The 24,781-nt window shown below is 49.4% G+C and overlaps 1 protein-coding gene across 12 annotated transcripts in view; it reads left to right on the forward strand.

Moving 5' to 3' along the window:
- IRAG1 (inositol 1,4,5-triphosphate receptor associated 1) overlaps positions 1 to 24,781 on the forward strand; it is a 176,950-nt gene that overhangs the window by 90,140 nt on the left and 62,029 nt on the right. For 10 of the 12 annotated variants that reach the window (XR_010946145.1, XM_067749909.1, XM_067749910.1 and 7 more), the window contains 2 exons: positions 8,899 to 9,056; positions 24,441 to 24,541. Coding sequence is in view for 11 of the 12 variants with exons in the window: in XM_067749902.1 (XP_067606003.1) it covers positions 8,899 to 9,056; positions 24,441 to 24,541 (259 nt within the window). In the remaining variant the exon portion in view is untranslated. The remainder of the gene's footprint in view (positions 1 to 8,898; positions 9,057 to 24,440; positions 24,542 to 24,781) is intronic. The other 2 variants (XM_067749913.1, XM_067749905.1) reach the window with 1 other exon arrangement.

Raw genomic sequence — 24,781 nt, forward strand, 5'->3', positions numbered from 1 at the left:
CTTTTCAAGGCACCTTCAGGTCTAGCAACTGTCTGCTCCTAGGTGCACAGAAATGATTGTGTTCTCCGCCCTGTGCTCCCCACCCTACCCGCTGTGAGGATGGCTAAAGGCCTCATCTATCAAGTCATATCAAATAGCCATTTCCTCTCTCTGGGGTCTTCTCCTCTGGGTTCTGTCTGGGAAATGGGGCCCAAGACCTCTCTGCTCTCAGATTTGGGGATCTTTTCCCACTTCCCCAGGGAAGCAGGGCACAGGCCCCGTTCTCAGGGACTCACCAGAGTCTACCCTCTCACTGCTTCCTCTCCACTTTTCCTGTCTTTCCTTTGTCCCATAATCTTTACTAGTCTTGGGTTGGGGGGAGATTTACCATTACTTAGGATGTTTTTGCCCAAATCCTTTTTTCTGTGCACTGAGCCCTTCCTGTTTCCCTAAGGGCTAGTTCTTTGTGATATATAAGGCAGAGATAGACTCCCTTTCCTCTATCTCCTGCTGCTACAACTGCCCCCAGCCCCCCTCCTGGGCAGTGAGCACAGAATGGCCTCCCTGTTTGCCCGAGGGGAAGGGCAGTGGGGGAAAGGAGATGTGAGGGGAAGCAGGGCGTCTGTTAGGATTCCAGACATGCCACCTACTTGAGTAGCCCCTGCACGTCCCCCAGCAGCTGAGCATCGTGCACACTCCTGTGCTCTTCCTCTGAGGGCTGACCCGGCCTCCCCTCTTGCGTATGGCCCTGGCACAGGTCTCAGCAGATGCTGGCTCACCCTCAGGGCTAGAATGGGTTCTGAATCAGGGGAGAAAGGCACCCCCAGCCAAAAGAGCCCGTGAGAGACCCTTGGGACTGGAGAGCGTGGCCAGAGTGTGCAGACTCCAGGCCAGAGTGTCGGGAGTGCTCAGGGACTCCTTGCCGAAGCACCGCTGGGCCGCAGCCCCTGTACTCCCAGCCCCTGGACCAGAAGGGTTGTGGTGACGGGGAGAGGTCATTGAGGGGGTCCCTTCCGGTCCCTCATCCTCCCCTCTGTGTTGCCCCCAAGGCCCCTTCCTTCTACACCCCACCCTTGCTCCCCACTCCTCCTTTCAATCCAAATCTGCTTTCAGGATGGAAACTTGGGGCTCCCACTGACATGCCGAGGACTGTGCCCCCTTCAGTCATCCATTCTCCCATTTATCCTGTGCAGCCTGAGCACTTGCACCAGGTCTCAAGCTAGGTTTCATCTCTCCCTTGCAGAATGACAGCCTCTGTGCTTTGGGAGTCAGCACAGGGGTGGCAGAAAGGTCAGGGTCTTTGGAACCAGATAGACTCAGGACTGACCACAGCACAGATCTGGGACAGGCCACATCATAGAACTGAGCTTAGACCCAGGACTGACCACTGCACAGAGCTTGGATGACCACAGTGCAGACGTGGGGCTGACCACAGTACTGCATGCTGTTTCTGTAAACCCACCACTGCAGCCACTGGTTGCCCGACAGCAGAGTGAATGGCCCCTGGTGGGTTTAATTCCAATTATGTCTGATGGTCTTTTATCTGATTGTCAGTACAGAGGAGAAGCCCTGGCCAAGCCAGGACTCTGCCTCCTTAAATTGCCAGAAACAAAGCCAAGAACTCTGCCACCCAGGATGAACACCAAACTCTCTGGGCCTTGGTTGCGTTTTGGTGATGCTGTGGCTCAGAGAACTCAGCTGCCCGATTCAGAGAATAGGAAAGGAACTCATTGAGGGTATAGTCTGTGCAACACCCTGCGTGTATTTCCTAATTTAATCCTTACAACAACTTTAAAATGCATGTACATACATTTTATGTATGTATGCCTCCATTTTACAGATGAGGAAACTGAGGCCAAGAGGAGACTAATCCAGCAAGAAAGAGGCAGAGGGAGAATTAGAACCCAGTCTGCCAAGGTCCAGAGCCCTCTCACAGCATCTCAAGGTTAGGAAGCAACATAGGGCTATTGTGAGGGAGACCCCAACTTGGACTCACTTGGGGTACAGGACTCAGCTCCGCAGTTGGCCAGGTCTAGGAACCCACAGAGGCACCTCTTAGCACTTTGAGCTGATCTCTGATGCCCAGGGAGATTTTCTAGGTGTATCCAGTGCTGCCTGGGGCGGATACAGGGAGCTGGGAACATCTTCACTCACCCAAGATCAGAGGCACTGCCAAGGGATGCCTGCTTTCACAGCATGGACACATCAGCTTATTATTTACTAAAAGCAAACCTTTCAAAATAAGAAGCCAGAAGGCTGACATGTGTAGTGGGGCTGGGGGGCAGGGTTCTGGGACCTTCTCTGGCTGCTCCTCACTCACAGGTGTGACTTTGGTCAAGTCCCTGCCCCTGTCTGGGCTTGTCGGATGGGAGCAGGGGTAGGACTGGCCCTTCTCCAGTGGCCTCCTTGTCATCCTCTGAGTTTGCAGAGGGGCTGAGAGGGATGTGTGTGCAGCCACCCCAAACAATTCCCTCCATCGAATTCTTCATCTAGAGATAGACCAGTGGTATTAATAGCAACTTAATCTCTTTCAAATTCTTTGTGCTGCTAAAATGAAAGCAAAAATTCAAAGCTGGAAGAACAAAAAAAAAACCCTCCCTTCTGAGAATTCGGAGTCACTCCAGAAAGGTCAGTGGAGTCTAGGTTAACTCATTATTTCCCAGAAGGGCCTCTGGCTCTTCCGACACCCAAAGCTTAACAGAGGGAACGTGAGAGCCACTCAGTTTGCAGGCTGTGCTCCTGGGACACTGTGTTTTCAGAGCGGGGTTTGGTCTCTTCTGGACTGGTCACAAGGCTCTGGGAGAGGCATCCCAGGGGCCACTGTAAGAGGCCACTGCTTACCAAGAATGCCACCCATGAGCTAGTGGACTTGGCCCTGCAGGGAGCTGGGGAGTCAGACTGACCTGTGGTTGACTTCCAGCACTGCCACTCATGGGTGATGCGACTTAGGGCAAGTCTTTGAGCCTCTGTTTCCTCGTCTGTAAAATGAGACTAATCATAACGTTAAGAATAATAGTACTTACACTATCCACCTCAAGGCTTGCTGAGAGCACCAAAGGGGATGTAAAGGCCCTTGAGAAATCATGACTCTTAATGTTGGCCCCTGTGCCTGCTGGCACGTAGGCAGCCCCACAGGAAGCCACCCCCCTCCCATGACTGAGATGGGCAGGATGGAGGTGTTCTGCCAGTTGTGGATGGGCATGCCTGTGCTTTACGGCTGCTCTGTCAGAACAGCCCCCTCCTGCCCTCTCCCCACAGCCCACAGGGTCCTACAGCAGCTATTCCCAGGGGCAGAGTCTCTGCTACTCACTAACAAGTGTGGGCCTTTCTGGGGTGAAAGGTAGGATGGACAACTAATGAACAGTTGTATAAATAGAAGATTAAGAAGTTGAGTGGTTGAACACATGGACCCACAGACTGATGGATGGATGAGTGGGTGCGCTCGCCACCCTACATAGTGGGGATCATGCAGACCCTGACAGTGGGCCCGCTCTTTTGTCCCTGTAAAACCCCTAGCCTCACAACCTGCTGCTTCCTCTCCCCTGCCCCACCACTATCTTATGCCCTCTGGGAATGCACACTGCAACTCTCCCCTGCAGGACGGCGAGAACCCATGTGGCGTTCAGCTGCTACACACTAGCAGAACTCCTGGTGGAGGGGACAGAGTAGAAGAGGGGAGAGATGAGGGGCCTTGAATCAAACTAGCCTGGGTTATAACCCTTGGCCTGCCACTTATTAGCTGTGTGGTCTTGAGCAAGTTGTTGCAGCTCTCTGATCCTTAGTTCCTTAATATATAAAATGGAAATAATAAACAAGATAGCATCTGAAATGCACCTCGCATAGTGTCCGATATTCAGTAGGCGACCTAGAAATAGCTGATGAATAAAAAGGAATAAAAGTATATTAGTTTGCTTTCTTTACTGAATAACCAGGGGCAGATAAAAATATTTAAATGTGGTTTAGAGGCTTTTGGCCTTTTCGGTGACACAAATCATTGGATAGTTATTCCAGCAGAGGCTTTGGTAATTTGTGCCAGGAACAAAGGTAGCTGGACCAGTCAAGTTGCTTCACTTCTCTGCACCTCAGTTTTCCTTCCTGTAAAATAGGCCGAGCTGTATAGTTAAACACTGGCTGGGGGCAGAAAGAGTAGAGTCCAAAGGGCTGATGGCGCTTGGCAATGACCCACCTAACCCTTTGCTGACCAAGCTGGAGAGGCAGCAAGAAGGGCCCTGAAAATGGGTTAAAGAAGGAGCGGCTCAGAGACCAAACATCACTAAATATTTTCTCCTTTTTTGGGTCGTTGCTCTAGATCACCACTTCCTGGAGACTATATTCTAAACTTTGCTGTGATGGATGCGAGGTCCACGTGCCCACGAGCTCCAGAGGAACCCAGATGTCACCCTGGGGGAGGGACTCTGCTTTTACCTTGCTATTTTAAGCAGCGAGTTTACAATAATGGATGGGAGAGAAAGCGATGGGGCAGGAACAGCGTGGGAATGGCCCGGGAGGATGGGGCTGCTGGGGCTCCCCCTGAGGAGCTTGGGGTTCCATCCTGTCAAGGGTGGGACCTCAGCCAGCCTCCACTCTGCTTTATCCTGCAGTAGCTGACACCTCTTAGTGCTTGTCTGACTTAATTCGTTTCTGTTTTACTTTGCTTTCTGACCCAGGGACTGACTTAAGGTCTTTCTTGAAGAGCAGGAGGTGAAGGAAAGGAAGTGGAGGTATTTCTGATGCGACTTTGGAATTCCATGGTCCTAGAATCCTATGGGATGGGGCCCTCAAATCTGTGGTTTTTTGTGATTAGGAGGAGATCAGGATTTCAGGGACTCCCAGGGTTAGAAAAGGCCCCTGAAGTGGGTTAGGAATCCTATGACCCTTGCCCCAGCCTTTGATGAAACTCTCCCAGGAATGGGGAGCTCATTACCTTAAAGAGTAGCCCATTTCATTTTCCGATGGTTCCAACCACTAGAAAGTTTTCCCTTGCCTTGATCTCACCTTTCAGTCATTGGCCATGCATCTACCCTTCGGGGACAATAGAATTACATGAATGGCTTTCAAATATCTGCAAAGAGGTTTTATTTCTTCCTGTACCTTCTCTTTTCCAGGCTAAAGGTCTTTAGTTCTTTAAACACAAATTCTTGTCCTGCTTCCCCTTTTTTTTGGCAGTACGCTGGCCTCTCACTGTTGTGGCCTCTCCCGTTGAGGAGCACAGGCTCTGGACACGCAGGCTCAGTGGCTATGGCTCACGGGCCCAGCCGCTCCACGGCATGTGGGATCTTCCCGGACTGGGACACGAACCCGTGTCCCCTGCATCGACAGGCGGACTCTCAACCACTGCGCCACCAGGGAAGCCCCTGCTTCCCCTCTTTTGAACATGCCCCAGATCATCTGAATCCCTCTTAGCATGCAGAGCACAATACACTTCATGTAGATTAAGACATAAAAGAAAAGTAGAACTGTCAGCTTCCCTGTTTTGGAAACCATACTCCTATTAAGACAGCCTGGATGGACTTCCCTGGTGGTGCAGAGGTTAAGAATCCACCTGCCAATGCAGGGGACATGGGTTTGAGCCCTGGTCCGGGAAGATCCCACATGCCGTGGAGCAACTAAGCCCATGTGCCACAACTACTGAGCCTGCACTCTAGAGCCCGCGAGCCACAACTATTGAGCCCTCGTGCCACAACTACTGAAGCTCGTGCATCTAAAGCCCGTGCTCCACAAGAGGAGAAGCCACCACAATGAGAAGCACACACACCACAACGAAGAGTAGTCCCCGCTCGCCGCAACTGGAGAAAGCCCACGTGCAGCAACGAAAACCCAATGCAGCCAAAAGTAAATAAATAAAATAAATAAATTAAAATAAAATAAAACAGTATTAAAAAAAAAAAGACAGCCTGGAGACCTGCACACACATCACACATCATTTTAAGAGTTTTCTTTGGATGTGTAGTGCACTTCTCTGGTAGAATTGGGGTTTGTGGGTATTCTTTTGCTACCCTCAAACTCTGTTACCATATGCTTTGCCCAGCACCACTGTTGTCACTGCGGCTGACATCCAAGTCAAGGTGATAGTAATCAATCCCAGAGCTCACCTTTGGGCAAACCCGATGCTGAGTTTACTTATACAGAAGCAACCTGAGCTGGGAGGCACAGCATGCCCTGGCCCCAGAGCTCTCATTCCCAAGAGCCAGGTTAAATCTGTCCTCTTGCCCATGACCCACCTTCCTGTCCCACCTCCTCCACTAGGCCTCCAGCTATTCTGTTCAGAGAAATTCAGTCAGCATTTCAGTGTTCATGATTCAGTCTAAACACCATTCTAGCGTGGACTCTTCCCTAAAACTGTATTCCACTCGTCCCAATTTCTGGAGTTAGGGACCCTTTTCTGGGACCCTGCAGCTTCTCACTTCCAAAGTGTTTACCTCTTAATCTTGTTTTCCAACTTCCTCCCACCATTGGACTCCGTGTTCCTTGAGGGCCAAGACCACATTTTCATCATCCTTATGGTAGAGTAGGTGTGAGTGTTGGTGGTGAAGGAATGAATGACTCTGCTCACAGATCATCTTCTTGAAATGAGATTTCTTGAGCCGACCAGCAGGGGTCACCCCAACTGTTTCAGAGCTGGATAGGGCTCCCTGTCCACCGCAGAGAATGACAAAAGCCAAGATGGTGGTCACAATGACTAAAACTCCGGGGCTAAAGTTCTCCAGTTCTTTAAATACAAGTCAACAAGCATTCCTGGATGAACCTTCTGGGTATCCGTGATCAATAAGACCCCTTGCCTGCCTCAGGGAGCTCAGTCAAGAGGTGTGTGTTAGCTGGGGGCATCTGTCAGAGCTGTGACTGATGCCACATCTGAGCTGCACCACAGCACTCTGGCTCTAGGGCCTTCGCAAGCCATTTCTGTGGTACAGGAAGAACACTTGGTGTCCTGGGCGATGGCAGGGCTTCCTGGCTTCTCTTCCTGCAGCCTCCAGCAGACAGCATCTTGCATAGGACCCAGGGTATAGTGGATACTCAGTAAATGGCAATGTCCTTCGTTTGCCCTGTGTGTGTCCCAGCAGCCCCCTGACTGCAGCCGAGGGCAGGGTCTGAGGACGACATCTGCCTCTGGTGCCTTTCATCTGCTGTCTCCCAGAGCAGCTCCTGCAAGGAACCTCTGAAGTTGCAGAACCAGGCCGGTTGTTGGTTTTTCGGGTCCCTGGAGGTGTCATCCATCCCCCTAGGGCAGGGGACCTAAAGGAGTTTAGGGGTGGGAAGAGCCCAGGCAGAGCCCCCTGGACCTTCTGGGCTGCAGAACAGCATGCAGGTAGTCTCTGTGAGCACCTACTCCATGCTGGGTGCTCTGTCTCTTTTCGTCCTAGGGACAGTCCCACCTGGGAGGCATTCTTATCTCTGTTCCCCTGACGAGGAAACCAAGGCTCAGAGGTGAAGCAAAGGTTCAAGGCTACACAGCCAGTGAGTGGCAGAGTGAAGACTCAGATCTAGGTATCTGGTTCCAAAGCCTGTGCTCTATCTACTATTTCTGCTCTCCTGCCTCTCCAGATGGAGACCTGACATGACTGGCCCCCTTTTCTGAGAGGAAGCAGAGGAGCCAGACCCATTGGCTCAGGTTTATCGGAGAGATTTTGGTCCCACACCTCTTGACTGGCAAGAAACATGAAAGTGTGAAAGCGCAGTTAGTACTTACAAGTAACAGTCGTTAGTAGTTACAAGTTAGTAGTTACAAGTAAACCCAGTTCAAACTGACTTAAACACTAAGAGACTTAATTGTTTCTGTAACTGGCTAGTTCAAAAAGAGTTTCAGCTGCAGGTGAGCTTTGATCAGGGCTCCAGCTCCGTTTCTCTGCAGATCTCCTGGGTCTGCTCTCCTCTGGGTGTGTCAGATTTCTCCTCAGTCTGACCTTCCTCGTGGAAGGAAAATGGCGTCTGCAGCACCAGGTCCCACATCTGCACACTCCACCACCCGGAGCAAGAGAAAGCATCTGGGTCCCAGAGCATTGCCACATGCTCATTGGCTTAGGCTGGACCCATTGTCTATCCCTGAGCCAGTCACTGAGGCAAGATGGATGAGATTATGCTGACTGGAGTCAACCCCGGCCAGGCCTTACCCCATGGGGAGGGTTAAGTGTAGCTTTGGGGAAGCAACCCAAGGTTGCTGAGGGCAAGCACTGCACAAGGCACAGGAGACTCACCCTGGCTGAGCCTCCAGACTGATGACTTTAGCAGGCCTGACAGGTCCAATGAGAGCTGTCCTCAAGTGAGAGAGCCCTGTACTGAGGGTTAGAAGAGCTGCTGAAGGGCATGAGGTGAGCCATGGGGCAGGAAGTTGGCAGACACCATCCTTTCCTCCTCCCCCACCTGGCCAAGCAAGGCTGTGTGGTATAGTGGCCTCCAAATCAGGAAGATCTGGATTCAAATGCTTCGTTCTTTGTATGATTTGGGCAAGTGACTTCTACTCTCTGAAGCAGTTCTCTCATCTATAAAATGTGAATAGTAATGCCTGCATCAGAGGTCATCGTGAGGATTAATTTAGGTGATGTCGGTAATGCTCCTAGGATGGTGCCTGGCACCCAGTAGCTGCTCAACACATGTTTGACAAATCCAAGTCTGGCTCCCAATGGAGTGTCCTCCATCGGCTATGGCTTTGAGGAGTTCGAAGCACTCTTCTCCCTTCTGGGATCGCTGTGTTTACTGTATGGCCCAAATTAGATGCAAAATCTCTGGGTCACCTCTGACTTTGTAAGCAGAGCCAGGGAGCAGGAGGAAATGCAATTCCAAACGCCCTCTGCTCGCCTACTTTAGCCCTTGTTGATGCAAACTCAAGCAGGCTCTCTCCGCGGCTTGTGGCACCTGGAAACGGGACCCAGCATGGGTCAGGGATGGGAGTGGATTTGACTTGTCCTTTTGGCGTCTCCTCAGCCTGTGGAGCCCAGGCCTCCTGGAGCATCTTTGGGGCTGACGCAGCGGAGGTTCCGGGCACGCGCAGCCACTCCCACCAGGAGGCTGCCATGCCCCACATTCCCGAGGACGAGGAGCCCCCTGGAGAGCCGCAGGCAGCCCAGAGCCCGGCCGGCCAAGTAAGTGCCTCCCCCCTGCCTGCAGCCCGCCCGGCTCGGGCCACGCCAAGCGCCCTGGGCTGAGGCCACATGGTTTGCTGACAGCCTGTGCAGGCTGCAGTGGGCCTGGGGAAGGTGTGCGGCTTCCACGCCGCGGAATACATACCCAAAGGTCGTTTGAATTGACCAAGGTCCCCACACATCCTGAGGGTGCTACCTTGTAGGCTGTGTCTGACTGAGGCCCCCTGGGAAGTCACACCACCCTCCTAGGATGGAGAGAGGCTCGGAGGAGGACCGTCAGCATGGAAGGCCTCATGTATCAGGGTCGTGGGCACAAGCACCAGGTCACTTAAAGTGAATCCACTTGAAATGAAGGTCAAAATTCCTCAGTAAATAGTGAAAAAGGGATTCAGTGAGATTTTATTATAAAAAAGGAAACGATGAAAGTGAATTAAAGGGGCTCATTGAGGTTGTATTGTACAAATGAAATGGTGAAGACAAGTTATTTTTAGCTGTACATATTACAAAATATAGCTTATACGCTAATTTTTAGAATGAACAAAGAATCTTAATCAAGTGCGTTGACTTTGGTATTGGTATATTTTTTATGCCAACAAAATTAGCTTTTCATGTGTTATCACAACCTTCACATTTTACTTTATAGCACCTTCATTAAGAGATTCTGTTTGTTTAATATTTAAAGGGTTCATTCATTTTCCTAAGGACCTCTTTCAATCCTTCAATATTCAAATCATTCCCTCATGAAGAACCCATCTTGCCATCATCCTCACAATTCTGACTCCATTCGTTAACTGGTCCGGCTACATCTGCTGCTCATTGGTCTAAGACCTTGTACGTGAAGTTCTCAGACATGGTTTTGTGAACTTCGTGAACTTTGCAGTTGGTTTGCACTGAACTTATATCATCCTGTTGTATCTGACACTTCTCCAAACTGCCCTGAGCCAGAGGGATAGACACTTGTTAAGTGAGGGAAGCTTGTACGAGTGAGCATTAATTTGACAAGTGGGCAGATTCTTAGTGAATAGTTTCATGTTATGATGACATTTGTTTTCTTTACACATCATAACTGTGGGAACTAAGATAATAAACGCTTAGAAAAGAATGGCCTCTTGTATCCCCACATCCCGAGCTCATGGGATTGAGATGTTGCAGAACTTGGCAGCCTTGGAGAGCCCTTGAATTTCGAAACGACAGCGAGCCAAGCCCCCATGCCTTTGGCTGCAGGCACCAGCTCAGGTCTTTATTGAGCCCCGCTCCCAGAAATGTCCTGGGCTACGGTAGGTGCTGCTTGCCAGTTGCTTTCAGTGGCTCTGAGCTGTTCCTCTGCTCCTCCACGGGTGACATCTAGTCTTCCCCGAACTGTGTGCTCTGCTATTGCCCCCTTCCTGCAGCTGCTGTTCCTTACCACGTGTGGACCGTTCCCCCAAAGAGTTGCCAACAGTGGACTGTAAGGTTTAACCAACAAAAAAATTTTCTAGTCTACTGAAAGCTTGGAGTTTAAAGAAGGGAAGGACAACACAGAGTAAAATAGATCCGGATTCAAACGTCACGGCTCCCTATCCTCAGGTCACAACTTTCCCAGGTTCTGTCCCCTTAGCATCCCCACCTCCCAGCCCTGGACCACTTCTTGCTGTGGTCATCCCTGACCCCTTCCACTTTACTCACAACGATGGTGCCCTTAAGCCGGACTCTGATGCAAAATCCAGCTCCCGAATCCTGGGCAACTCCCCCAAACAGCTGCCATGGCCTGCTCCCCAAGAATATAAGTGTTCCTAAAAAATAAAAAATGAAAGATGGGCAAAGATGGAACTCCACCCTCAGTGAAGAGATCCTTTTACAATGAGTTCAGCTCCTTTTGGTTCCAAACCTCTCTAATTAAAAGACACTTCAGGGGCTTCCCTGGTGGCGCAGTGGTTGGGGGTCCGCCTGCCGATGCAGGGGACATGGGTTCGTGCCCCGGTCCGGGAAGATCCCACATGCTACAGAGCGGCTGGGCCCGTGAGCCATGGCTGCTGAGCCTGCACGTCCAGAGCCTGTGCTCCACAACGGGAGAGGCCACAACAGTGAGAGGCCCACGTACTGCAAAAAAAAAAAAAAAAAAAAAAAAAAAGACACTTCAAACCTTCTCCTCAAGAAACACAAAACGAGACAGCACAAAAGCCCGCTGGCCTTTCTGACCATCATGGCTTCAAACCACATGTAGGTGTAGCTTCACTGGGTCAGAGGTGAGGGTGAGTTTCTAGGGCTGGCCAAGCAGGGGGAGGGCCCCATGAGCTCACCACACAGCTGAGGGTTAGAGACCCCTAGCTGAGCAGCAGAAACTCCAGATTCTGGGCCCCCACAAGCTCACTTTCCCTGTGACCTTGAACCAGGACCAGACTTCTATACTATAGACCATGGGCCCTCATGGTCTCTGAAGGTCCTTCAAATGCTCAAAAGAGACTGTTTGCAGGTCCCAATAGCCTCTGCATTGCCAACATCCAGCGGGAGAAGGGCCCACGAGGAACTCAGGTGAGCTGGAGCCAGGATGCCCAGATCCTATGAGGGAGGGCCATTAGCACAGGATTTAAGAATGTGGACTCTGGAGTGAGACCACGCTGGGCTCAAGTCACAGCTCCTCCACATCCTGGTCAAGAGACGTGATGCTGAGTCTGTTAACTTTACTGTGCCTCTGGTTCCTCATCTCTTCCCCGGGCAGGTGTTAGTGGCTGCCTCCTGGACTCTTGTCTGTTCAGCCCAACCCTTGAGGACCTTCTTTGGCCTGAGGGACCATGGAGCTGGGGCAGGTTAGACCCCAGACTGAAGGCCACATCAGATTCAGTATTATTTTATTCTCTGCCCCGACTGACAGGCACTGGGCCCCCCTGAGTTCTCCAGAAGCCCACGGGCATCATCAGTGAAGGGGATCTCCCTCTACTGCACCTATCAGATGACCCACATTGGGCTTCTCGGGCAGCCACAGCCTCAGGGGAGGGTCAGGCCTTGTGAGTTGGGCCAGAGCCTCCGAGGGCTGAAGCCTGAGTCCCTGGGAGCAGCAGAGGCCATAGAAGCAGGGTTGGCCAGGAGGGCTGGCTGGAACTCCCAGTACTGTGTGAATTCCCACTCTGTGAAGCAGGCAAAGAACAGAGCATCCTTCTGACTTTACGGCTCCCCGGGGTCCAGCCCTACTTCTGGTTCCTCAAGCCCCAGCCCTCATTTCCCATCACTGACACGAGCACTAGCTGAGGCCTTCTCACACAAAAACACAAAAGCTGTAGGCCTAGATCCTGTTTTTCTTTCTGCACGTACACTTGCATACACACACACGCACAAACACATGGATGCTAAACACACTTTCACACACACACAGACTCACACAGACAGACGCAGACAGAAAGGCAGACCCTTTAGGACCCTAATCAGAAGCTGTAATCAAAACCCACAAAGAAATAAAGCCTCCTGACAATGCACTGTGTGAGACTGCATCCTGAGCAGTGTTTCCTGGGTTGGCCCTTGAACAGGGAGGAGCTTAACGGGATGAGCTTGTAGCCAAGAGGTTCTTGCAGGAATAGAAGCTGTCAGGACAGAAGCCTAGGACCTTAGGGGACCCCAGAATGACAGGCCATCAGAGCTAGAAGGGGTCACAGGAAGTCCCTTCCTCCAAAGGCAGGCAAAATTCTGCATAGTGTAAGTCACCTGGGAGCTTGTTAACCCCAGATTCCTCTGCCCACCTAGACCGGCTGAACCAGAGTCCCCTGGGGTGGGTCTATACTGTGGTTGGCAGCTCTGTTTCCTGGTCCAGCTGGAGCCTGACTCTCCCTCAGTTCTGCCCTCACAATGGCCTGTCGTGGGGTGAAGACCCACAGATGCAGGACGGCAGTTTTTGCATCTTCCCAGAGCCTCTCTGCCTCTGGTTCCTCCAGACTTTGCTGCCATGACAGCCTTCAGAGCGTCCTCCCACCCCTCCCCTGCACACATACCAGCCTGCCTCTGCCTCACCGTGGGGCACCAAACTTGGCCCCAGGCCCCAGGGACAGTGTGACCAGGACACCAACTGTTTCCAGGCCTGTGGCCAGCAGCCATATCAGAAACTCCACTCACTGGGACCACATGGCCTCCTCAGTGGGGCCTTACAAACCTGAAGGTGTGGGGAAGTTCTTATTAGCTATAAGAGCCCAATTTTCACTGGCTCTCACTTCCACCTGGAAAACCCCCCATCCTCCTCCAAGGGTTTCAGGAAGCCCCCAGGGACAGGTCAGTGCTAGCTCATAAGCTGACCTCACATCCTTCACATCATCTGCTCCAGCATCCCTCTGACCACCACTCCCTGACCATCCCCTCACCCTGTTCTCCATTATCCGCAAAACCACTAATAATAGCTAACCTCGTGCCAACAGGTACTACACTATTAACTCATTTAACTTCCAAGCCACCTTATGAGGTAGGTATCATCAGCCCCATTTCATAGCTGAGGAGACTGACGCACAGAGAAGTTAAGTACCTTCCTCCAATGTCATACAGCTCGTAAGTGACAGGCCCAGGATTTGAACCCAAGCAGCCTGGCCCCAGAGCCCACACTCTTAGTCTCTGCCCTGCTCTGGGGCCTCTGTGAGAGGTGCCTGGACCAAGAGAATACTGTCCTCTGCTCCCAAAACCACTTGTCTGAGAGGGCCAACCTGGGCCCTGCAGAACTCACCACCACATAAACCCCGAAGCACCACAGCTTGTGGCCCTGGGTCTCACCAAATGCCTTCTGCCTACCATCCTCTCAGGTGTGTGAGCCTGTGCAGCCAGGGGACGAAGCTCCATGTCACACGTCTTGCCCAAAACCCAAGCTGCCCCGGCCCCATCGTGTGCAACCCCCTTCCTCATTCTCCTTCAGTCGGATGATGAAACAGCCCAGTTGGATGGGTACTGACCCCTAGAAACCCGGGCCACTGTGCTGTTCCTGCTTCAGGCCACAAACACCTGTTACTCTCACCCCAGGCCTCCCTGAGCACCTACTTGGTACTGCACTTTCAGATCCTCTAGACAGAAATTGATGCTTAACCCTCATATACAGCAGCGTCTGGTTGACAAGATCACTGCAGCGCTCAACTAACCAGTGGCATCCCTACTCTCAACCCAACCCCTATCCCTAAATGTTAGTTAACTAAAAATGAGGTTGGAGTGTTTTTTGGAGAAGCAGCCCTCTGCATGCGGCCCTAAAAGGAAGGGATCCGTTTGTGGAGCTCTTAGAAGCTCTTACCACGAAGCTGTGGGGTCTCCCCTTGTTTTGGCCCAGAACTGGAGAGCATGGTAGCTGCCACCATAACAAACCTGGAACTCTCTTCCTGCTTAGCGTAGTAAGAGACCCATTCAGTCTTACCACCATCATCCTGCACAGCTGTCCTTTAAGAAGCGTTCCAAGCAGTGTTCCCCAAGCAACCAGGGAGTTCCGGAAGGTGCAACAAATGCTTCCATTCCATAGGAACATGAGATATAAGCTATGTGGCAGAGTGGAAATGGCCTGGGCTTCACACCCCTGTGTTACAGTAAAAGCCTGCACCCTCCCGACTAACTCAGTGAGAGCCCTCATACCGTGCTTCCTATGTGACAGGCACTGCTCTCAGCACTTTACATACAACAACACTAAGAGGTTGGTATGATTATTATCCCATTTTCCAGGTAGAAAACTGAGGCAAGGAAGTACACTCTAATCCCTAGGAACTGGGCAGTACCTTGAATACTCCACTTGAGGATTTTGAATTCATACTTATCTCATCCCACCCTTTGCAAAAACAGCCTCCATTCAGATCTTCAATGAAATATCTTCAAGTAAATTATCAGTAAAGCATTAGAGTCTGATGTACAAAATATTGGAGACATCTATTGGGCACCTGCTATGTGGTCTCATCTCCCAAGGTAGATATTATTATTATCTCTATTTTATAGAAGAAGAAACTGAGTCTTTGGGAGGTTGTATAATTGTCGAAGGTCATATGGTTGTGTCGTGGTTGAGTGGAGATCCAAACCCATTTCTGCTGAGCTGTTCCCGCCACCTTTGTCTCCTTCCCTGGCTCCACCCAGCAGTAAAACCAGTGTCCTGGACACCAGAAGCCCCAGGTATGGGAGGCAGGTGCTTGATGTCCCATCCTCTATGGAAAAGAAGCTTGGAAAGGGTCAAGAGGACTGTTCCACCAGGATGGCTTCTAGTGGTTCTGGTCAGAGAGTAAGAGCTATGAGATAGTAGCTGTAGAAGTGCCTAGGACAGAGCAGAAAGTGCTTTGGAAATGTTGGTTGTTATTACAGATGGTCAGGAATGTACATTACAATTATTTGTCCTTGGATCCTATCGTGAGCAATGGAGTAGCTTGTCATTTTTTGTCTCTCTGAGTTCCCTGTCAGATTGCATGCCAGCTACTTAGGGTCAGGGGCTATGTGTGTGTCTCCAACCCTCAGCATAAGCTCTAGTGTGTGGTAGGAGCTTAGCAAGGGAGGGAGAGATGGATGGAGGGAGGGATGGATGGATGGTTGTGTGGATAACTGGCTGTATGGATGATTAAATGCCTAGAATTAAAGGAGGAGGAGATGGACAGGAGGGAGGAGGAGAGGATAGAAGATGATGGATGAATGGCTGGCTGGCTGAGTGATACCCCCCTACCCCACAGAGTAAGGCTATAATAGACACTGTGAGCACTGTTACACTCCTGAAGTCTGTGACACGAGAGTAAAAACAGTGATGAAGAAGGCAGGATAATCTCGGGGGGAGGGTGTTGACCCCTGACTGCTAGGAAGAGACTGGACAATGGCAGGAAAGAGGGTCCACGGAGGCAGGGCAGGCCATGGGCGCATGGGGGGATCCACACAGTGGGCGCTGGGAGCCTTCAGGAAACCGGGATCTGGTCCTCAGCACTTGGCAGGGAGGAGCCCCAGGTCCAGCCGAGCTCAGCAGAGGCACTTCTGCTCTCTCCCGTGCTCTTAGCACTCGCTGTTGGAATAATCATTTGTTTCACAAGTCCGCAGAGAGTCCTTTTATCCTGTCACGAGAGTGCTAAGTCCTCTTTGCGGCCAGGGCCCCCTATCCAGAGGCAGTCCCTGTTTGCCCTCTAGGCTGTGAGAGAGGGACCTGGGGATACAGCTGCAACAGTGCCCACCCTCTGTCACCATCCTCACTGTCATTTTCACCCTTAAAACTAGCCTGGAAAAGGGGGATTATTAGCTCCACATAATGTTTGAGAACTTGAAACTCAGAGAAGTTAAGTGACTTGCCTGAGGTCACCCAGGTGAGACTCCAGTGTGGACCTCCCGACTTCACCACCCCACACTGCCTTCCTGCACAGTCCTCTTCCAGGCTGTCTGCCAGCATCCAAGCGCAGGAGCTAAACTCCCCACTCCTGCCTGGACTGGGGCTGGTCTGTTGCCCAGAGCTTCCGAGCCAGGCCTAGTCACATGACATTGGGGAAAGGAAGCTCATATTCCCGTCTGTACCACTGGCCTATATTTATCCCTGCACCCAGGCAGTTAGGAAACTGTTGTGCATTCCTGGGAATTTATGAGCGAAATAAACATCTAAATGTTTCTATAAGGTTTATTTAAGGAGAACAAAATGTGACCTGCTGGCTTATTAAAGGGTGAGCTTTCCGGGAGATGGCCCAGCTCCCGCAGTGCTCGGCTGACTCCAGGGAAGGGGAATGGATCCCTGGGAAGGCTGGGCCCCTGGAAGGTGAGAGGGGTACCCCTGCTGTCTTTCCTCTAGCTGTGTGTTCAGCCTGGAGGGCTTCCTGGAGGAAGGGGCTCGTGAGGGAGGGTGCAGCTGGGAAGAATAAGAGAGGCATGTCAGAGGCCTGCAGAACACCAGGAACCAGGGGAAGTGAGACCCAAGACCTGGAGACGACTTGTAAGGGCAGTGTGTGTAACAGGAAGGCCAACAGGCCTGGTGTTGGTCTCTTCCCCTATTTACCAGCTGTGCAGCCCTGGACATAATATGTCTGTTTTTTTGTTGGTAAAGTGGGGATTGAAGTGGAAAAAGAGGGGAGAGAAAAGAAATGTATTAATTCCCTAATTCCATGCTCAGGGCTTTTGCTTTCATCTTCTCACTTCCTCTGCACAATTCTGTGAGGTCAGGAGGTATTATCACCCCAAGCTGTTCATGGGTGCCCTGAGGTTCATTCCCAGAGTTGCTAGGAGGATTATGAGAAAACACACGGGAAGTGTCTGGGACAGAGCCCCACATGCAGTAGGTCTGAGTAAATGTCACTTCCTTCTATCCATGTTTGTGTCTTTGCCTCTGCTATATGTAAAAGGCATCTCTACTTTGTCTGAGATGCAGATGGTGAGAGAGGGAGTGGAGCCAGGTGAAGGTGGCCTTGGAGGTGGGCTTCCCTGGGTCATTGATTACTTGGGCTTATGTGGCCAGATGCCCCAGGGGAAGATGCTCTGTGACTCTGTGACCAGAAGGGTGAGGCCCTCCTAATTTAACTCCAAAAGGTTGTTCAGACACAAAACACAGAACAACAATCTCCTCAAAACCAAATTCCAAAGTCATTAATTTAGCCCCAAAGTTACCAATAACAGAATATAACATCTGACACTCATTGAGCATTTACTAGCTGCCAGGTACCCTTTCGCGAGCTTTCCATCTGGAGCTGCCAGATTTAGCAAATGAAAATACAGTTATGGCCATGCACTATTTGGGATATACTTATACTAGAAAAATTATTTGTTGTTTATTTGAAGCTCAGATATAACTGGATATCCTGTATTTTGTCTGGCAATCCTGTTTCTACACCAATCTGTGGAATTCTTGTAACTACCCTGTGAGATAGTCATTTTACAGATGAGGTAACTGAGGCACAGAGAGGTGAGGTCACTTGCCCAAGGTCACACAGCTAATGCGAAAAGCTGTATGATGAATTAGTGTGGCTCCGGAGCCTGACGCCCTTGAAGTCCGGAAGCCAGGAACTTGCCTGGCGAACTCTGTTTGAACCCGCTGACCCACAAGCTTCCTTGAGGTCCTGCCTTCTGTTTCAGCGGTTCAGAGTGGGAGCAGGGATGGGTATTTACACTGCATTAAAACCTGGCAGAGTTCACCCAGAGGGCCGCTGGAATCTTCCCACACTCTCCTGATTACTCTCTCTCTAGTACCTGCGAAAGTGAAACCCAGCCAGCACAAGACTGAATGTTCCCCACAAAATCAGTTTTGCAGAACATTAGAAGTTGCCCAGAGCTTTCTGTGAGCTGATTAGGGAGAGAACAATTTGATTTTATTACCATGTAATTTGCACACATTGGAAGGAGAGAGTGAGGATATTCCAGGACATTCCATCAGTGTATTAGAGGATTTCTCCCTGATTGCTTTGTGTCTCCTGATTTTTAAGCAGCTTCAGACTGCGTGCGTCCATGGTTACATGCTTGGCGCTTGCCACCATGGCTTGTGTCTGCCTTTCTGTGTGGGGACCTCTGCTCCTGACCTTCCTCTGACTGAGGGTGCCTGCAGCCCCATGCGTGACAGTCACCTCAGGAGAGCTTTGCTGCAAGTGACCTTTCACCAGGAGGCAGAGAAAACTCCTACCAGAAAGCAGCTCCTCCAGTGCCTTGCAGACCATTACCTCACAGTGTCAGCATTAAGGGCATCAGGCCTGGGCGCCACCTGGGATGGGGTAGGGGTGAGGAGGAGGGTACTTCCACCCCACTCCCCATCACACTGTGCTAACTGGGATGCCTTTCAGAGGCTGCCTAGTTCACCTTTGCCTCCAGGCCCTAGCATAGACCACAGAAAGCGCTAGGCATTCAAGAAACGTTCGCTGTATGAATGGACAGAACAAAGCATAGTAATGTGCAAATGTTACAGGCTGGCCCCCTCTCTTAGACTCTAAGACTTTTGAAAACCTTTGTGTCAATCATAAAAAGCAAGGGTAAGACAATGTGCACGAGAAAGAATTTAATGAAGCTGGAGGAATAAGCCGAGGGGGGAGGGAGGGAAGAAGGTGGGGAGGGAAGGAGAGAGGGAGAGAGGGAGGAAGAAAGAGAGAGAGAGGAGACTGGGGCGGCGGGTAAGCAAGTGAAGAGTCAAAGGGGAGAGGAGAGGGGAGGGTGGGAGTTAAGGTTTGTTCTCCTTAGAGGTGAGAATGAAGAGTGGACTTCTCTCTCTCTCTCTCTTTTTTTAAAAATAATTTTTATTGGAGTATAGTTGACTTACAATGTTGTGTTAGTTTCTGGTGTACAGCAAAGTGAGTCAGTTGTACATATACATATATCCACTCTTTTTTAGATTCTTTTCCCATATAGGCCATTACAGAGTACTGAGTAGAGTTCCCTGTGCTATAGAGTAGGTCCTTATTCGTTAACTTTTATATTTAGTAGTGTATATATATCAATCCCAATCTCCCAATTTATCCCAATCTCCCAGTTTATCCCAGAAAACATTTGCTTTTTATCTGCTGAACGATTCTCTAAGGCAGACTCTCTCAGAGACTCGCCCACATGGATCACAGCTTCATTGGCTTTCAGATCAAATAGTTTAACTTCCGGGTCAAACCATGGATGCTAGAAGAAGCATATATTTTTCTTTATCTGCTAGGGATGTCTGTATTTATCCAATTGTTCCCTCCTTTTTATAGTTTCATCTTCTTATGTCTTATAGTTTATTGTTGGTGACTTCAGATTGCTTTGGGAAATAGGTAGTGTGTCAACAAAAATAAATAAACTGCATTCTACTTACTTAGCAGCTGGAACATATGAGACTCTTGGAAATGGGTATATGGTATAACCCGAGCACCACCACCACCATTTTATTTCTAGAATACAACATGCAGAAATTAATGTTTGGCTCCTTCTGCCCCCTTATGTAGACCTAGCCCATCATCACCAGTGCATGCTGGGAATTTGTAAAAGCCCCTCCAAGGGATGTCAGAAACCATATGATAGAACAAATGGGAAAATGATATTTTAGCCAAAGTGCATTTCTTCTTGTTTACCAGAGGATTCATACAAGAAAAAAATTCTCTAAATGTGATGAACATGGAAAAGGTGATTTTCAGAGGCCAAATTTTCACTGTAGAAATAAATTCCACCCAGGGAAGGAACCTCACACATACTATAGGCATAGTCAGTGTTTTGACTGGCATTGCCATGGTAACAGTCACCCATGAGGCCATATGGAAAGTAGTTCCGTCAGGATGTTGTGGAAGTTACACGGCCACGAATAACTTCTAGAGATCTATTGTACAGCAGAGCGCCCAGAATTAACGCTACTGTATTGTATACCCAAATATTTGCTACAAGGGTAGATCTTATAAGTGTTCTTATCCTCAGGCAGGAGGAAATTTTGGAAGTGATGGATAGGGATTGTGGTGAGGGTTTCACGGTATATACTTATCTCTAAACTCATCAAGTTGTGCACATGAAATATGTCAATCACACCTTAATAAAGTGGTTTGAATAAAAAAAGATGACGTGGGTGGAGGAGGCTTTAAGCACAAACCTCCTGCGCTCCAGAAAACCAAGACAGGCTAAGAATCATGGGTCACAGGAGCAGTAACTCAGATGCTTTTGGGGCCAGGCAGGGAGTGTGAATGACTGAAACAAGCCAGCGTGAGCTGACTCCAACCAAGGGTTACTCGGCAGAACTGTGGAACGAAGATGGCTTGATCTCCTGGTTTTTTAGGAAAAGCAGGAAATCCAGACTTTTATGGGAATTCTTCTAATTATGAAATGTTGGTAACTAATATAAAAACTTGTAAATGCTACTCACAGCAAACAGGCTCCCAGGTCTCCAATTTGTACCTCTGAGCTCAGAGGATAGGATTCAGAGGATGCTAATTCTCTCACTGAGATCCAAGAGGCCATGTTAGCAAGAAACCCTTTTAGTGAGGTGAACAGAAGCCTCTGGGAAAACTTCAGCCCTTTCTGCTCCCCAGAGAATCTACCCAGGAGAAACACCTTCCCCCTGCACCACATTCCTTCCACTTCACTGGCTCTCCCATTTAGCTTGGCACTGCCTGGGCCCTGCCTGCCCCAGCTCCATCATCACCTGCCATTTTGACACTCTGCTTCCCCTTCCTGACCTCAGCAGCTCCCATGGGTGCTGTTCCACTGTGTGTCCTCAGGCCCCACACCATGACCCAAGATCCTCTGCTTCCCTCCTGGCCCCTTGGAAGGCGCCAGCCCCTCTGCTGCTTGCTAGTCTCCCACCAGTGAAGCCTGGTGGACAAAAGGTGGGGAGAACTGAGTGGAGCTGCTGTTCATTTGAGTGATAACCATGATTAATGGGTATTTGTAGATCAGATGACAGTTATAAAAGGGCATACACATTCATCACTTCATTTTATTCACACAAACATCTTCTGAGACCGCAGACCATTGACTACTTTATAGTGATGGGAACTGAGGGACAGTGCAACAAGAGGACGAAGCAGGTGACTAGCTCATCACCAGCCCATCAGGGTGAAACTATCCACAGAAGGAGTTGTTGCTTTTGGGGAACCTTCCTGAGTGTCTCTTCCAGGAGGAGTCTTTGACAGAAAGATGTATATCTGCGTTCTTGGAGGGACTGGAGCTCTGGGGTCATGAGGACAGGTTGGCCAGTCCTGGCTTCAGCCACAAGCATCATGCTGACTCCCTATCGCTCTACCTTCTCCAACCGTGCATATCCAATTGGAGAGTGACACGGCTCCAGTTTACTAGGGAGCTCCTCAAAATTCCTATGGGGCAGAATGGTGCTTCAGTAACAGGGCCTCCTCCAGCAACTCAACCAGTGGGAATCACGGGGATCCATGGACGGATCTGCTGTCAACATTTCTGTTTTCTCTTTGGGCAGTCAAGTTATTCCCAGGCCTAATCCTCAGTGTTCCCCATCTCCAAAACCACAAAGACCAAACTCACTGGAGTAGCAACCAAGGTCTTTCAAAAGCTGGCTCAACCTCTTATTCTGGTTTCATATTTTGCCCCAAAATTAGTTTCTTGGACCTCATTATAACATGTCAAGCAATTCTCTGAAGCATTTTCAGGAACTGAGGACAAGAGACCAAATATTATAACAAAAGATGTTTCCCCAAGCTTTTATCACTCAGGAAGTTCCAAGTGTTTGGGGAGCTGTAAGCCAGGAACTGTGGATGAAGACCAAATATATATGAGGAATATATTTTTGTCATCTGAATGACCAAATATATACATTTCTTATAAATCACAATATGGCCGCCCCCATCCCTGGGCCCTCCTATTTCACATACTCTATAGTCTATGCTCTAGCTACATTGTGAATCCCTAATGCCCAGTTATGCCTTTTACTTATGCTGTTCCCTTTGCCCAAAAACCTCTCCCCTAATATCTTTGTCTTGCAAGCTCCTATTCATCCCTCAAGACCTAGCTCAAATGTCCCTTCCTCTTGAGAGTCTTCTCCAGCTCCCCTCCTGAGAGAGTTTTCTTTCCTTTTCTTTGAGCTTTCACAGAATGTGCTTCATTCCTTATCATTTCACAGAATGTGCTTCATTCCTTATACTTATTATAAGTATTAATTACTTCTCTGTATCCCTTGCTTGGCTGTGAGCTCTTGAGGGTCTTTGTATCTCAAACTGCCCCTGGCACATGATGGATAACTAAACTGTGTTTGTCGAATGAGAGACAGAAAGGTAATCTGACAGTAATATTACCATTTATTGAAAACATCAGTCATGTGCCAGGTGCTGTGTCAACATTATTTTTAATCTTCACATCAACCTTGTGAGTTAGATTTTATGATCATGGGGCATAGAGTGGTTAGATAACTTGCCCAAGGACACACAGCTAGCAGATAATGAGCAGAAATTTGAGTGCAGTGTGAGTCTTCCAAAAGGCAGTGCTGCTTCCTGTTCCTCCTACCCAGCCAAAGTCCCTGCCCTTCCATGTGCTCGAGGATTCTGAGGGCTTCCCCCTCCTCCCATCACTGCAGCTCCCTCCTGCTGAAAGGTCCTGGAACATAGGGGTCCAGCGTTCCCTGGCTAGACTCAGAGACTCTTCTCCAGCTCACCCGGCCTCATGTTTGAGGCCAAGGGAGGGAAGAGATGCAAATGACAATGGGAAGAGCTGGTTTCACTAAAAGTTGTGGGATTTGAGAAGTCCACATGGTACTGTACAGCACCCACTTGACAACAAAGAATGATGTGAAAAGGAGAGAGAACCTCCTCCTCACCTCGCAAGGAACCAACACCTGCATACCAAGGGCTCAAGAACACAGCTCAGCCTGGCTCTGCGAGGGCAGCCCCCAGGCCATGGCTTCAGTGGGGCCAGTAGAGGTAAGAGCACTTAATGCCCAGGGACTCCAGAAGGACACGACCTCCAGAGACAGTGGCCATGGGCACCTGCTGCTCTGAAGATTCAGGAGGCCACACCAATAGTGCAGGTGGTGTGACATGCTCGGGAGCCCAGGGAGACAGGACTTTGGCAGGGAGAGTAGGGCATTCACAGAAGGCCCGGGCTGTACCCATCAGTAAGGGGGCAGGGCAGAGGAGAAGGCAAATGATGAAGGGTCCTCTGGAGGAGTCAGGACCTCTGGAGAGTCTCCCAGACATAGCTGGGAACAATTCTGAGATGGAAATACCGCAATAGCACGTGGCAGAAGAACCAGAGAGATACTGTGTGTTACTGTTAACTGGTCCTATTTTTACCCCCAGTACACTTAGGTGTAGGAAAACACAGGTTGATATGCATCTTCATGGATCTTATTGTATATCCTATACAGTATTGCTTTTATTTCATTCACTCATTTACTCACTCAGCAAGTATTTTTTCTACTCCAGATAGGGTTTTACAACTCACACAGCCATTAGCAGCATAACGGTATACCAATTTCACTACAACTTCTCCAACCTGGGATGTAATAACTCTTTCATTTTGATGGTTAGTAGTTTTGTTCTATTTTGTTTAGTGGTTGCAAACTATCTCAAAAATCTAAGGATTGGCTCCTAACTTTTGTTCTTATTTCAGAAATGTGTATTTATGTAGATAAACATTTTTACAAAGTTACAAAAGTCAAAGCGTGTTCCATTATCCATGGAACAAATCACCTTTATTGAAAGGTCACAATTAGCCAAATGTAGGGCGTCACTGAGTATTGGGAATGTGTGGTGCCACTGCCTTTTCTGCTGGCCTCCATCCTTCCCCAACCAGGCTGGTTGCAGCCTGAGGACCCTGCACCATTCTTTTTCTACATTGTTAGTGAGAATTAACCAGGGATGGCTTAGAAGTTCCCTAATCTTAGTGCATGAAAATAGACCAAGTTAAGCTCGGTAAATGAAGGAGAAACTGCCTTTTTTTTCCCCCCCTGAATAATCCAAATAAACAGCATTTGACCCTCGTCAAGAAGTCTCTGAGTGTCATGATACTTGAATAAGGGCTCCAGCTCCTGGGAGCTTAACTCCATCTGTGTTTTTTGTTCTAAACAACCAGGGCCCTCCCACCGCAGGAATATCTTGCAGTCCACCCACCATCATCCTGACTGGGGATGCCAGTTCACCGGAAGAAGAAACTGACAAAAACCTGGTCAACAGGTAACCTCCTATTTGCCTAATCTGTGCTGTAAAGAGCAGTATTTCCTAGCATGTGCGGATTAGACAGCTCTATTTTTTACAAATCTTTTCTTCGTTCTTGATCATTTTATTGATGAAATACAATCAAGCAGTTTTTCAAAATGGGAGAGAGAGCTTGGGATCTTTCCATTATCTTTCCCCACAAATTATTTCTTCTCTCCTAGATTTGGCTCTTTGCACCTTGTTAACCTTTAAGAAAAG

This window comes from Pseudorca crassidens, chromosome 9 (genome assembly GCF_039906515.1).
Source record: "Pseudorca crassidens isolate mPseCra1 chromosome 9, mPseCra1.hap1, whole genome shotgun sequence".
Lineage (NCBI taxonomy): Eukaryota > Metazoa > Chordata > Mammalia > Artiodactyla > Delphinidae > Pseudorca > Pseudorca crassidens.